At 36.6% G+C, this 14,842-nt stretch overlaps 1 protein-coding gene across 3 annotated transcripts in view; it reads left to right on the top strand.

The window, feature by feature from the left end:
• Window positions 1-14,842, top strand: part of CCDC138 (coiled-coil domain containing 138) — a 117,617-nt gene that overhangs the window by 2,187 nt on the left and 100,588 nt on the right. For 2 of the 3 annotated variants that reach the window (XM_012731533.1, XM_012731532.1), the window contains exons 3-6: window positions 875-995; window positions 2,603-2,727; window positions 5,946-6,127; window positions 8,576-8,734. In XM_012731533.1, the coding sequence (XP_012586987.1) occupies window positions 875-995; window positions 2,603-2,727; window positions 5,946-6,127; window positions 8,576-8,734 (587 nt within the window). The remainder of the gene's footprint in view (window positions 1-874; window positions 996-2,602; window positions 2,728-5,945; window positions 6,128-8,575; window positions 8,735-14,842) is intronic. The other variant, XM_012731534.1, reaches the window with a different exon arrangement.

Genomic DNA, 14,842 nt, shown 5'->3' with positions numbered 1-14,842 from the left:
ATTTACCTTAAAATTTCCATCCCAAGGGCTTCCCTGGTGGCTTAGGGTTTAAGTCTCTGTGCTATCACCACCATAACCCACCATAAAAGCCTGAGTTCTGTTCTCAGCCTGGGAGCTAGCCCAAAAGGCAAAGTAGACCTCTCCTATCTCACCCACTGCTCCCCTTAACAATGTATTTCAGTAAATCTGCCTGTTCTGCTCCCCACTCTGTCTCCAGTGAATCCATTCACCCCTGATCCTTTGGCACACATCCCAGTTCTACACAAAAATAAAGTCTTAGAAAAATTCCATCCTCCCAAGATATAACTACAAAGTATACTTTATTAAATGTCTAGGGGGGGTGTAAAAATAGTGATAAAGCAGGATACCTATATTTTAAAAGTATTTCTAAATTTCTTGTCAGGAATTTTTCTCTTCTACTTACTCACTGAATTTAGATATAAGCTAACAATTTATTAAACAATTGTTTAAACTACATAAAATTGGAAAATGTTCAATATTAAAGAACTAATAAAATACATACTTAGAAAGATGGCTAGTTTCTGAATTTTAGTCTTTGCATTTGCTGGTTATATTACTTAGGAAAATTCATGTAACTTCTTTGGTCCTTATGTTCCTAACCATTAGAATAGGATTAAATGTACCTATTTTGCTTACTTCATAGGGTTGTTCTGGGGTCATTTAGGTAATGGGTGAAAGAGCAGTCAGTTCAGTGCTACATATATGAAAGATTTGGAGTCTATTTTCTGGATGTTTACATTGGAGATGTATGGATAAAGTCAAGTATTTTTTACTCTCTTTAAGATTCTAAATGAGAAGATCATGAGATCAGATAATAATGATTAATACAGATGCTTCTTTTTTTGTCAATCAGATCATTTTGATAGCTACTCATCTGGAGATAAAGTTGGTTCATCATTAAGGTGTTATTCCAATGAAAGAAAGCACTGCAGAACACCTCTTTTTAATTCATTCAAGCACTTAAGTGTGAATTGGTAAAGTATACAGAATGCTTACTGTTGCTATCTTCCCACAGTATCTCAAAAAATCTGAGAAAGGGTAAAGGGCAGGTTTTTGTGTTTTACTCTGAGAGGAATTACAAGCAATCTGAAGCCTGTTGAAGAAGTTTATATTAATTTTTACTGTTAATCTATGATAAAAGCAGAAACCTACCATTATGTTTTGTGGCATAATGGAAAGTATGAAAAATCAAAAATTATTTTTATGGTTATTCAACAAGGACTGAAAGAAAACTTGCTTTCTTTTTTTACTTAAAGAAACTAGGATAAAAATGAGTACAGGTTGTTAGGCAGTGATAATATAACTCAATATTATTTGTCAAATTAAGTCAGTATAAATACAAGGGAAGCTAAGGTAAAATAAAATTAATAATTATTAGATGATTAAAATATGTGGCATGGTAAAAAGCTGTGTCAAGAAGGAGTAAACATTTTGAAATAATATTAAGACATCAAGATGGATATGCCGAGATAATTGTGGAGGGAAAAAAAGGGCAGTTGGGCCTAAAGTATCTGTATATCAGTTATTAGGGATCTTGAATTTTTTTATATAATGGCTTGCTTCCTTACTTAAAATAAGCCATATACATCTGAACAGTGTTTAGTATATAGAAAAGCACTCAAATCCATTATCATCATCATTACTGTTTTATTTGGCAGTTGATTTCAAATCAAGGTTTGAACAAGAGGTATATTGACTATAGAATAAGTAAAAGTGAAAATTGCTGTAAGATCAATATAATATATGTTAATGGAAATTATTTTCTAGTTGATAATTTTATGATTTTTGGCTTTTATTAAAACTTCAAATTACAATTTTTAGGTTTGCAATTATGATTGAACAGAGGTTTTCACAATCCCTAGTTATGAAGGGACTAGAATTTATAGTACTGTTCATCTCTGTAGCCATAGACCATATGGGTTCTTGAGTACTTGAAATGGTCTTAGTTGAGATATCTATAAAAATAAAACATATTCTGGATTTTAAAGATGGATGAGAAATCTAAAAATATCTTAATTGCTTTTTGATTATATGTTAAAATGACGATTTTTTTAGGTGTATTGCACAAAGAAAATATGTGACTATTGGAAAATTTAAATTATGTGATATACACTATAAATTTCAACTTTGAGATTATCTCTTTGAAGAGAGCACGTGGGATTCTAGTTCTGCTCTACCTTTTATTAGTTTTGTTACTTGGCAGTTATTAAAAATCTTTTAGGTTCTCTTTTCTTTCAATGTAGTGAGCATTAATTCTTTAAGCTAAAGATCTATAATTGTTAAGTTATAGATGACACTGCCTGTTTTATCTACCTCACCAAAATATTGACAATCAAAAGAGTTTGGCCATTGTAGAGAAGTATCCAAGTATATGTAGTTTTAAATTAAGCTCATTTGAATATATCAAAAGATACTTAAAGTGGATTATAAGGCTCAATGGCTGATGCTTTTTGCATTTTTAGTGTTTACATTTTTGTAAATCTTGTATTTTTTCTCTTGTTAATATTTGAAAAATTATTTCAGATTATTTTAATACTATATAAACACCCAGGATGCTGTGAAAAAAAAATTTTTTTTAAAGGCTAGGTGATGAACTGGAATCTTCTCAAGATTTGAAGCAACAGGAAACAGAAGAGTTAATTGACAGTGATCATAGAGTTAGTACTTCTAAAATAACCACACAATCCTTTAAAGAAATAGAAAAAGGTAATTAAAACACTAAACTTATTTATTTTTGAAAGGTATAGTGTAGTTTATTGATGGTACATGATAATACAGGACTCCCTGAGCCCTTCCCATTTTCTGGGGGGTCCAGTATAGAGCTGTGACTGAATGTGTTTGATGCATGGGGGAAGGACTCCTCAGCACCTGTGGACCTCTTTTCCTTTTGTGTTCTCCAGGGGACTCTTAAAAGTTAAAGAGGATCGGGCCCTCTCTGGTGGCGCAGTGGGTAAATGCAGCACTATAAATGCAGCACTAAGAAACTAAAGCCACTTCAGCATGAGTTGGATCCCTGCCCACCCTAGAGGTGATCCACATGGAGCAGTAGACCTCTCCTGGCCCACCTGCTGCTCTTCTCAGCAGTGTACTTTGTCAATTTGCCTGTTCTGCTCCCCACTCTGGTGAATCCTCTCACCGCCCCTGAGCCTCTGGCCTGTACCCTAGTTCTCTATACATAAATAAATCTTCTAAAAAAAAGTTAAGAGGATCATGTGGAGCCTCAAAAGGATCATATGGAGGCCCTCTAGACCCTGAGGTCCACTACCGGGTTCTGCAACCAAATTCATTGTTGTACCAGGAAATGAGCTGACAGAGTGGTCATTGAAAGCATTGTTAGTCTCAGCATTGAAGGCAGAGGAATGGGAGTTGCTGTTAAAATTGCAGAAGGTGTTGGTCCTCAGTATAGCCCAGGGTGCTCTTGGTGGGACCCTGTTATGCCTGGCTTATCGCTTACCTACTAGGATAACACTGATCCTCTGGTGTCTGTATATTTCTGTGTTATGAAATTTTGTAAGTCCTTTGATACTCTATTATTATTAAAGTCAATGAAGAGAAAGAGAAACTATTATTTTCAGTGGGATACCTACAGTCTCAAATCTAATAAAAGTAAGTTAATAATCATTATGTTTAATAATTTCTTCAGTTCTTTTCCCTATCAGTGTTAGGACTTAAGTAGATGATTGTAATATATGATCATTCCATTTATTTATTTATTTATTTATTTATTTACTTACTTACTTACTTACTTACTTACTTACTTACTTATTTATTTTAGATTTATTTATTTGTGCATACAGAACTGGGGTACAGGCCAGAGGCTCAGGGGCGGTGAAAGGCTTCACCAGAGACACAGTGGGGAACAGAACAGGCAGATCAACGAAGTACACTGCTGAGGGGAGCAGCAGGCAGGTCAGGAGAGGTCTGCCGCACCATGTGGTCATCTCTGGGGCAGGCGGGGATCGAACTCATGAGGAAGTGGCTTCAGAGTCTTAGTGCTGTGCTTTAACCCTCTGCGCCACCAGGGAGGACCTGATTATTCCTTTTATTTTTAAGAAAATACTGCAGGATATTTAAGGTATGACTACTGTAGGTACTGAATTAGTAGTGCCTTTTTGTACCTAATTGCATTTCATAATTTTGTCAGGCTTTCAAGGAAAGGGACAAACAGAGAGGGCACCTTCCCCTTCTTGGCTGCAGACTTTGAAAGCACTATACCACATGGATGTCCTTTGTACATCTCTTTTCCTGGGCATACATTGTCTACATACACCACAAACTCATTTCTTCCTTCTCCTCCTTTGTGCATTCATCTCAGGATTTAAAGAACATGTAAAAACATTTTCTGCCTGGACTTGTTTTCTTACTACATATGGATTTTCACATTGAAAATTATAGGATAATCTATTTTAAAAAATTTGGGAATATACTTAGAAGTGGACAAAATTAGGGAGTATTCAGGTTAAGGGTTGATGAGGTAGGAACATAGGCAAGCAAAAGCACTGAATGCTTTTCAAGGACATTTGCTGAAAAAATGAAGTTTTTTCCTTTTAAGAATTTTTTTGGGGGGCTTTCTCAGTATCTGTCCAAGCTGGGGAGTATAGTGCAAAGCCTCCCTCTTTAAAACTGGGATCCCCCCCAAAAAAATGTAAAAAAACAAAAACTGAGATGCCCAAGAGGCTAGTGCAGATTATTCTTTCAGTAATAACATGGCATGAAGCTGACAAAATAGTGATGACATAGAAATGAAGCAAGAGGTTGGGAGAATAAATTGAAACAACTGCTTTGGGAAATACTTTGGCATCACTAGTAAATCACTGCACATATACCCTGCTATCTTACAATTTCTTAGTAGTTGTATGCCCCCCAAAATTTGAACTTATGTACTAGAAACCATGTGCAAGAGTGTAGTGTCTGTATAGCAAGAACAGCTCAAATATCCATCTTTATTAGATTATTGGGATATAAAATGCAGAAATTGGATAATGAACCTGGCATTAACGTAACATTTAGATGAAAGTATAGAAATTATAGAATTGCAGGCATATTAGTTTAAAAATAGGCAAAACACAAGACTTTTTGTTTTACATAGCAGTAAAACAAAGTAAAAGCAGTGATTACCATATTTGGGTTAATGTTTCATTTGGTTTAGGGGAAAGAGGGAATGTGGACAGCTCTTCTTCCCACCTGTGACTATGCAGCTGCCTCTCTTTCTCCTTTTGTAATAAACCTATCCTTTTAGAATGACAAAAATGGGGGCAGGTAAGTAGGGAAAATGTGCTCAGGAGTTTCTGAAATAACTTTTCAGTTCATGGCCTAATATGTGAGTGTTTTTGGACTTTGAAATGTAAAAGAAAGTCTATTTACAAGAGGCGTGAGAAATTGAGAGGTGTTTTGGCACTTAAAAACTTTTTGAAATGGGCCCTCCCTGGTGGCGCAGCGGGTTAAAGTGCAGCACTGAGAATCTGAAGCCACTTCCGCATGAGTTCGATTCCCGCCTGCTGCCTGCCCCGGTGGTGACCACATGGCGAGCCAGACCTCTCCTGGCCCGCCCACTGCTTCCCTCAGCAGTGTACTTCGTCGATCTGCCTGCTCTGCTCCCCACTCTGTCTCTGGTGAAGCCTCTCACCGCCCCTGAGCCTCTGGCCTGTACCCCAGTTCTGTATGAACAAATAAATAAATCTTTAAAAAAAAAAAAAAAAAACTTTTTGAAATGATTGCAGACTTGTAAGTTACAGAACATTTCTTATAAAGCTGTTATCCACTTTTTAAAAACACCTCAACATATTTTCTGTATCATTTTTTTCCCTGTAATCATACTTGAAGCTTTTTAACAGAACTGTAATTCACAGCTAAGGTAACATCCTAAAGATTACTCAAAGAATATATAAATTATAAGGTTTATATTAAAATTTTATTTCTTACAGGTTTCCAACCAGCTAATATGGCATCAGATTCAAGAAATTTGACTGAATGTTGTAGTGATGTGGATGATTCTCCATTGAAATCTGCCAGCTACACAACATCTAAAGCATCAAACAAACGTTTACTTCCACATCAGATCAATCAAATATATGATGAATTATTTCACATACATCAGAAACTGCAGGTAAGAACTAAATACTGAATTAGAAATATTTATGTTCTAAGTATCAAGAATTTATAAAATATCTAAACAAGGTATTTCATTGTTGTTATTGTAGATAAGGTGTCAAGATAGTTTGAAAGAACTCATTTAACTTATTGTAACTATTAAAGGAAAAATGTATGGCTATGAAAAAGATATAGACTGGTATTTTTATGTATAGTTACATTCCTTAGATTTCAGATTATATTTATCTCCATCCCATCTCATCCCATCCCACCTCACCCTACCCCTTGCTGAAGAAATAATATCTGTTGGTAAGGAGTGCTTTTCGAAATAGGTGTTTGAAATACCTATATGTTTGAAGTTCTTTTCTGAACTCTCGCTAAATTTCAGTGTAGAGCATTGGCCTTTATCTTTGAATTTTGTTTGTTTTCAAAAGATATAATTCACTTGCTTATCAGGTGTCCACTAGATGGGAGTATGTAAGGAAGCAAAATCATATATAATAAAAGAATTTCATCTTGAAATTTTTCTAGTTGAAAATGAATTAGATACATATGAAAGAGTTAAACATTCTTTAAAAAACTTGCATCTAATTTTTTCTGAATGAGTTATATGGTCGTTACCATACATACCATTTTAGAAAAGATTGTTTTGGTCTGAAATCCTAGGGTACAAGTTCAGGGAGAGACTTTGCTTGGTCCTTGTCTGAAAGGTAAAATACAGGACCTCCTAGGTTCAAGGAATTGGAGTGAAAAGTTTTGGGAAAGATGTAGTTTGTCAGATTGTGACTGTTATCAGCCTGTCTAGAGTAGGAAAATAATGAAAATACAGGTTGGCTATTATAAGTTATTAAATAAAGAAGTGTACAGTAAAATATGAATCATGAATAAGATTCTTTTGATGATAATAATTTAGGAGATTGAAAAAGAATAAGTTGGGGACTTTTTTTTTTTAAAGATTTATTTATTTGTGCATACAGAACTAGGGTGCAGACCAGAGGCTCAGGGGTGGTGAGAGGCTTCACCAGAGACAGAGAGGGGAACAAAACAGGCAGATTGACGAAGTACACTGCTGAGGGGAGCAGTGGGCGGGTCAGGAGAGGTCTGCCATGCCATGTGGTCACCTCTGGGGCAGGCGGGGATCGAACTCATGAGGAAGCTGCTTTAGAGTCTTAGTGCTGTGCTTTAACCCGCTGCGCCACCAGGGAGGGCCCCAGTTGGGGACTTCTTGGTGGCTTAGTGGTTAAAATCTCAGCACTATGAAGCTATCACCAGTGTGATACTACGACTGCAGTGTGAGTTTGATCCATGTCCAGGGAGCTAGCCTACACAGCCTAGCAGACCTTTCCTGTTCTTGTCTGTTGCTCCTCTCGGCAGAGTATTTTAGTAGACCCACCTGTTCGGTTCCCTACTCTGTCTCTGGTGAATCCTCCAGATCCCCCTTCCCCCAATCCCTTGCACCTCTGGCCTATGCCACAGTTTTTGTATATATAAATAAAAACAAATCTTAAAAAAGCATGTTGGAAGATCTAGAGTGAACACAATGTAGATATACTTAATATAAAAATGATTTAGTAATAGTTAAGCCACTTCAGAAGGAAGATGTAGACTGAGGCCAAATTAAATTGAGGAATGATCCAGAGGTTAAGAGGGCTTCAAACTTTGAAGAGTTTGTGAAGGTATGAAGATAAATGAATGAGCCAACAGAGACTTCATTTCAGATGGATTCAGAGAGATTTAAAATATTAGAGAAATAATAGCATAAACATGCAAAGGCAGTGCGGTTCTGAGTCAGCCTTTTAATGGGAAGGAAAAGGACCTTGTGTGTCTTGAAGGCAGGAGTTGATGTTTCTTCCAACTGTCTTCTGTTTTTCCTGTGAAGTTAAAAATGAGAATGGCCACACAGAATGGTGTGTGGACAGGAGGCAGTGTGTTCAGGGAAAGTGTGGGAGGCTTGAGACATTGGAGGATCAGAGAGAGAGCTTACCAATGGAAATAGAAAAAGATTTCTGGATTGCACTGAGTAGAGGTTAAGACCCTGAGTTTTATAGTTGTACTACTATTCATGAAGTGTGGTTTTTTTTTTTTCCCTCCAGTGATACATTAGAGGGTGAAAGAGTGCTTTAAGTGCATGACTGGGACCTTTCATTCCAAGATGATTTGAAGAGGAGATGGTTAGGGAGTGGAAATTATAGGTAAAAGAATGGATCTTCAAGTGGAAGTAGAGCATGGATTTTAAGCTGGACAGGGGTTTAAATCTGTATAGTATGGATCCTTTTTGGACCACAAATAGAATTTCTTTTCATTTGCTGTACTAGTCTAGCTATTACTGTAATTATGATCTTTCATTATTTCGATGTAGTCCTAAAGGGCATTTGATTTAGCTGCAAACAGTAAGTAGAAATATAATTTGTGGAATTTGTGAATGGATGTTTTAAATGCACTACAATCTGACATTTTGATACAGTGTGAAACTGCAGCACAACAGGAATTTGCTGAAGAACTTCAAAAGCGAGAGCGAATTTTAGTTGAACGAGAACAACTACTTTTCAGACATGAAACTGCTTTGAGTAAAATTAAAGGTGTGGAAGAAGAGGTTCTTACAAAATTTCAGATTATAAAGGAGGTAACTGGCATTTGATTTTAAAGTAATGTTAATTTCTTTTCCTCTAAATTTAGACTGACTAGGTGTGAGCTTTTTGCCACCTTTGTTTTCTTTACCTTCCTCCCCCCATTTTCTCTTTAATCATTTGAAATTAACTTGTAAGTATCTTGATACTCCCTGAGAAGGTTTCTATTGTTAAATTTATTTATAAAGAGTAAGTATCTCTTAAAAATAACAGTGTTGTCTATACCATTATTATATTAGTAACATAATGTTAATTAAATAATTTAAATTATTACGTAGGCCACATTCACTTACCCAACTGGTCTCTGAAATGTCTGATACTGATCATGGGACTAGACAAACATCATTTATTTTGTACTTGGTTCTAATCTCTTTTGGATTCTTCAAATTAAAGCAGTTAACTTCAACTTTTTGGTATTTTGTAAGCCCTTTCTTTGAAGAATCTGGACCATCAGTCCTATAGATTTGTTTGTTTCTTAATGATTATTTTCAGATTGAATATTTTTGACTGGACTGTTACATAGTTGGCATGATATCCTTTTTCATATCAAGAGATATGTTACAGTGTATCTTATTATGAAGAGTAAAATTAATTTTGTTTATTTTGAAAAAATGCAGTCTTAATCACTAGCATTAGTCAACATAAAGAATAATTCTAGCATTAAAAATCTGCTGGAGGAGTATAACCGTTGGGGAGAGAAAATAATAATAATAATAATGATGAACAGTTGTATACCAGAGACATTTTATGGGAGTAGAGTGGGGAATGAGATCAAAAACAGTGGGGGGAGGGAAATACACTGGTCTTTGGTGATGGTACATGGGTGATTTGGTGATGGGAAGCCCAAGGGGATTACAACTGAGATGGAAAAATAAACTATTGAAAAGGAAAAAAAAAAAGTAACTTGAAGATAAATGGGAAAGCTTTAGAGGGGGCATGACATTAACAAAAACAAATAAAAGAAAGAGTTTAAAAAAAAATCTGGTCCTTGTAATTATCCTGTAACAGCGTGGTCTGCAGGAAAAGGGGAGGTTCCAGGTTCCCTGTCCCACACAAGGAAGGGTAGAGCTTAGTAGGAAAGAGGGAAAGCTAGAGAAGGAATTGGTGAAGGAGGAAAGGTGGGAAGCAAGAAGGAGACCCAGAGGAGGCAAGTATAGCAAGAGAGACAGGTGAAGAAGCTACACTTGCTTCTTGATCTTGGGCTGGTTGAAACAGATGTGGGTGAGAGATCCATGGGGATGATGGACTGACAGTGGCAGCATTTATATTGATTTTGATTTTGCTCTTTTCCTTCCAGACTTGTCTGGCCATTTCTAGCCTGGCCACCTCTGTTCCCAACAGGAGGTGCCTTAGACTTGTGGCAAGCCTTTGGGCCAGTACTGATTATCCACGAAGGGATGGATAATTTCAGGTGCTTGCTTTGAAAACTTTATTCTTCTCCTTTTCTTTGTTACACACTAGTTGTATTAAAGTTCTTTTCCATTAAAGGTCTTCTGCACTAAAGTATGTTTGCCTTGATATGGCAGATAGCATAATCTGTTTAGAGTGGGTAGGTTTAGGAGATTCTGTCCCTCTCTTGGCCCTGTAATAGCCGTTTTTTTTCCATTCTCACATATCTATTTTCCATCCCTGTAGCACAGCCTTTCCCAGAATGTCATTTATGTAGAATCATTTCACGATTTTCTTTGTGTTTGGTTTTCAGGAGCAATTTAATTACATTGTATCTTTGCATGTTCTTTGAGTGTGATGAGGTTCAGATGTTGGGGATCAATGAGTGAATGAGTGGGGTCCTTGGGTTCCCTCTAAGAAAAGTTTCCCAGTGAGGACACCTGGGAAGTTTACTAAAGAAGAAAGATGTTTGCATGGATGCAAACAAGCAAAGCCTGCATTTTAAAAGGGCATGTTCATTAGGAAAAAGAAACACCTGCATAGACTAAGGCAGATAGTCTTGGGACAAGACTGCATTTTGAAGGGCAAGTTTGAGAAAGAGACAAAGTGCATAGACACAGAGCTACATTTTGTTTGAACACAGGTGTTCTTTGAGGGAATTTATTCCTTTGTGGATTTTTAAAATTTTGTTTTGCATAGAAGAAGTGGGGTGTAGGCCACAGGTCTTGGGGGAGGGATAAGAGCATTCATCAGAAGCAGTGGGGAGCAGAACAGGCAGATTTACACTGCTGTGGGGAAGCAGTAGGCGAGACAGAAAGGTCTGCTGCACATGTGTGGATTAGCACCCTGGCTGGGGGATTGAACTCAGGCTGTAGTGATATAGTGCTGAGACTTAACCCCAAGGCCAACTGGGAGGTCCCCCTTTCTGGAATTTTAGATGTTATGAAGTCTATCACTTCTAACATCTGACTGAGTTATTCTTTAAAGACTGATGTTTATTTGCAATGACTGACAATTTTCCATATCCCCCGCTCTGGTCTATGCCTATAGATTTTCCATAACAGTCTCTTCCTAAGGGTTTTTCTGTAAAGCTAGTTTAATAATTCATTGATTATTTCTACCCCAACCCTACTTTTCATCCTAAATTTTCTAATCTAAGCCTCCACAATTGTATCCTTGTTTTAGGTTGAATATCCGATTTTGTAAATTTATGTCTTTTACCAAATTTGTGAAGTCTTCAATAATTCTTCAAATATTTTTTCTATTCCAAATTACTTTTGGCTCTTGTTTTTCCACATTTGGTGACTTTGTTTTTCACGTTTAGTGACATCTATTGCTCTTTCATTGTTGCTATTGAATTCATCTGGCAGTTTTTTATTTCTTACACTTTAAATTTTCAGAATTTCCTATTATGTTCCTTTAAAAACAATTTTTAACTTTCTTCATGAGAATTTGTATTTTTCAATTTGTGTTCGTTTACATTTCATCATGAAACAGTTCAAAAATCCAACATCAGGATCATGTAAGGATTGGCATTTTACTTGAGACTTAAGTTACATTCATCTGGTTCTTTGTATGTGCATTGACTTTGGACTGTATTTTCAATCTTTTGGATATTTTGTATAGAATCTGGGTCCTGTTTTAATTCTCTAGAGACTGTTGATCTTATTTTTAAGTAGTCAGACCAGTCCAGTGTAGGATGAAGTCCTTCCTCACTTTCTGTGCGACAGTAACCTAATTAAGTTTAGTTTTCAAAGTTTTTTTAGTTTTACTTTAGAGTTGTCATATGCATACATTATTTAGTGGTTATTCTGTGATTCAATTAATGGTTTAAATATTAATTCAATTCTCAGAACCTTTGCTATGCTGATTTTTTTTTTTTTTAATATGCTTTAGGCATTGGGAGTTAGCCTGAGGCTTGGATAGTATTTTTAAACTGCGCTGCAATCTTTTCCATCTTTGCTGTGCCTAGGAAACTGGGGTGGACCAAATTTGTACAGGTTCCTGTATAGCCATACATGATTTAGTGATAGGAAACGATTCTGAAAAATATGTCACTGGGCAATTTCACTATTGAATGTCAGAGTGTAATTGCACAAATCTGCATGGTCTGGCCTACTATACAGCGAGGCTATATGGTATATAACCTATTGTGGTCACTTTTGTTTATGTGGTCTGTCATTGCATAAGCAATGCATGACTACCCACTAGATCTCCAGAAACCTTCTGATGAGGTTGTCCCCACACGCCATTTGGCTCAGAGGGGCACTTTTTCCTGTTTTTCTGACTAAGGAATTTCTCTAAATTTTAGCAGCATACTTTGCTGCTTTACTTCTCAGTAACTGAAGCCTGCCCTAGGGTATACTTCTTGAAAAAAGGAAACAAAAATCAAAATAGGAAACTTCATCCTATAGTAAGTTGTTTCTTCAACTTTTAATCCCTTTTGTTAGCCTCCTGATTGTGTTTACTTTCCACAGGCTTTACATAATTGCTTTTTGTGTTTTGTCTAGGGCTTTTATTTGTAATCAGTAGAGTATAGTGAGCTTATTTTGCCACACTAGAATCAGAACTCATTTGAATGTGTAAAAATTTGGACAATTAAGTATATTAACTTCACTTAACAAAAAACTGTATTGTGACTATATACTAAATTATCTAAGAAATCATTTAATGTGATCATAAAATTATATAAAGCTGATTGGATTTTAACCAGGACAAAAGAAGACTGCTTAGAGCTCTCCATTCTTATTTCATTCTTTATTTTCTCTCTTTAGATTTGTCCATCTGTTATTTCTATTAAGTTTAGGTTGCTACTTGAAATTAATGCTGTCTGTATGATTATTTTGAAAAGGGAGTTCAGTTTCTTAATTTTCTTCAGTTTCTTGTTTTGCTACATGAGGGTAAATATTCATACTTTAAATCTATGAGCTTTCTAGGATCTCTGTCCCTGGCTTAATATTGGCTTAAAGTCAGAGTAGGCTCTCCTTTTCTGTGAAATAACTACTTAATTTATAAAATCTGCTGTTTGCCAGTAAATCAGCCATTTCAACTCCCTGCTAGTGACCAAGGATCCAAGATTTAAACATTGGGCCCCTAGCCCACAAAGGTCTTTGTTAGCAGGCAAACTGAAGAGCACCCCAGGAAACCCAACATTTAGGGTGCACAACACCCTAAATGCTACAAAACATACTCTCAGTGCATGAGACTGTTACAGGATAGCCCAGAGTGGAGTGGGCCGCCTGTCTGTGGGGCCTCACCCGCTTGCTCACAATTTGGTTACACTGCAGGTACACACAAAAGGGTCGATAACAGGTTTATTTACAAAAGGGGAAAGGAATAGGAAACAGCCCAGGGAAAGAGCAGGATACAAAGTAAGTGGAATACCTAACGACTAGGCTGACTGAACACACTAAGTCACGTGGTCCGGAGAGCTGCTTCCCAAGCAAGAGCCAGAGAGCGTGAGATGTAATTGTCCCCTATTTATCCCCCACAATGTCCCAGAATCCATTCCTGCTAGCTCCGCCCTTGGGTCCTTGCAGTTCTCTCCCTGGTACTGCTGGGATTTGTAGTTTCCAATCACTAGAGTACGGTGTAGGGTATAGAAAGCTGGAGAAGGGGGTGGAGTCCATAAGACTCTGCAGAGTTCCTTTGGGACATCCTTCCTCTTAACAATTCCCCCCTTTTGATTTCATACCACCATATCTATGGTGGCACAGATCACACGGTGTAGTCTTCATAGACAATCACAGTAACATTTCCAGTCTTTGTAAAGTTTCCAGCATATGCAAAAGAAGCAGCAGTCACCAGCAGTGTTTATGAATGCCAAGGATGATGGTCATTACTATAAAATAGTCTATGATTATAGGTGAAGAGAAAAAATGTTGCAATATATGTATATGAAAACAGGAACAAGCAAAAATCTTCAAAAACTGGTTTAACTTCTGTAAAAACAAGTTCTCTCAACCTTGATTCCAACTTAATCTAAAAATGTATAACATATTTATACAAATTCAAGCTAACATTTAACCATATTTCTATTTTTGCATAAAATCACAGGGTAGACTAACCAAAGAACAATTTTTAGCTGGTCTTGTTGGAACAGTCCATAGTATCAGAGCAAACAGTCGATGTCCTGTTGATGTAGGCTTCAGGAACATCAGTTCCAGCAGATTCCACCAGGGGTCACCTCTTCTTGAGGTTATCAGGGCTCAGTATTGTCTAGTCCGGGTTGTCCAGGCCTTCAATGGAGGCAAGCTTCCTCACCGATTCTTTGGAGGTCCCTAGAACCCTACAAACAAAGCAGCAGATGCTCATCTTCTTCGTTCAGCTCTGTTTGATGTTCCTGGAGAATGCCAAGCAAAGCCACTGAAGCACATTGCCAATTTCTATAGTTAATGCTACAAAATACCCTGTTGAAGTTATGCAAAAACAGACTCAAGAGTAGTAAAAATTACTACTACAGTTTTTATACTGTGTTGGTATCAAGGGGAGAGAAGAAATAGAAACAAAAATTAGCTCTGTTGAAAAAAGAGGAATATTGTAGATTTTGGGCAGTCAAAGCAAAACTGTCTGAATTAAATCAAACAAAAATATTATTTCAAACAAAACTTAGTAGAATCACTCTATTTGGTTTTTGTGGAAGACATTTTTCAATATCAGAAGTTCAGTTAGAATCTGTTGAGAGCTATTACTGGAAACAAAAAGTTTTCCTTTTT

Source organism: Condylura cristata, unplaced genomic scaffold (genome assembly GCF_000260355.1).
Source record: "Condylura cristata isolate star-nosed mole 26May11 unplaced genomic scaffold, ConCri1.0 scaffold00031, whole genome shotgun sequence".
Lineage (NCBI taxonomy): Eukaryota > Metazoa > Chordata > Mammalia > Eulipotyphla > Talpidae > Condylura > Condylura cristata.
Note: the sequence above shows the minus strand (reverse complement) of the source record. Positions and strands in the feature narration are given on the sequence as shown.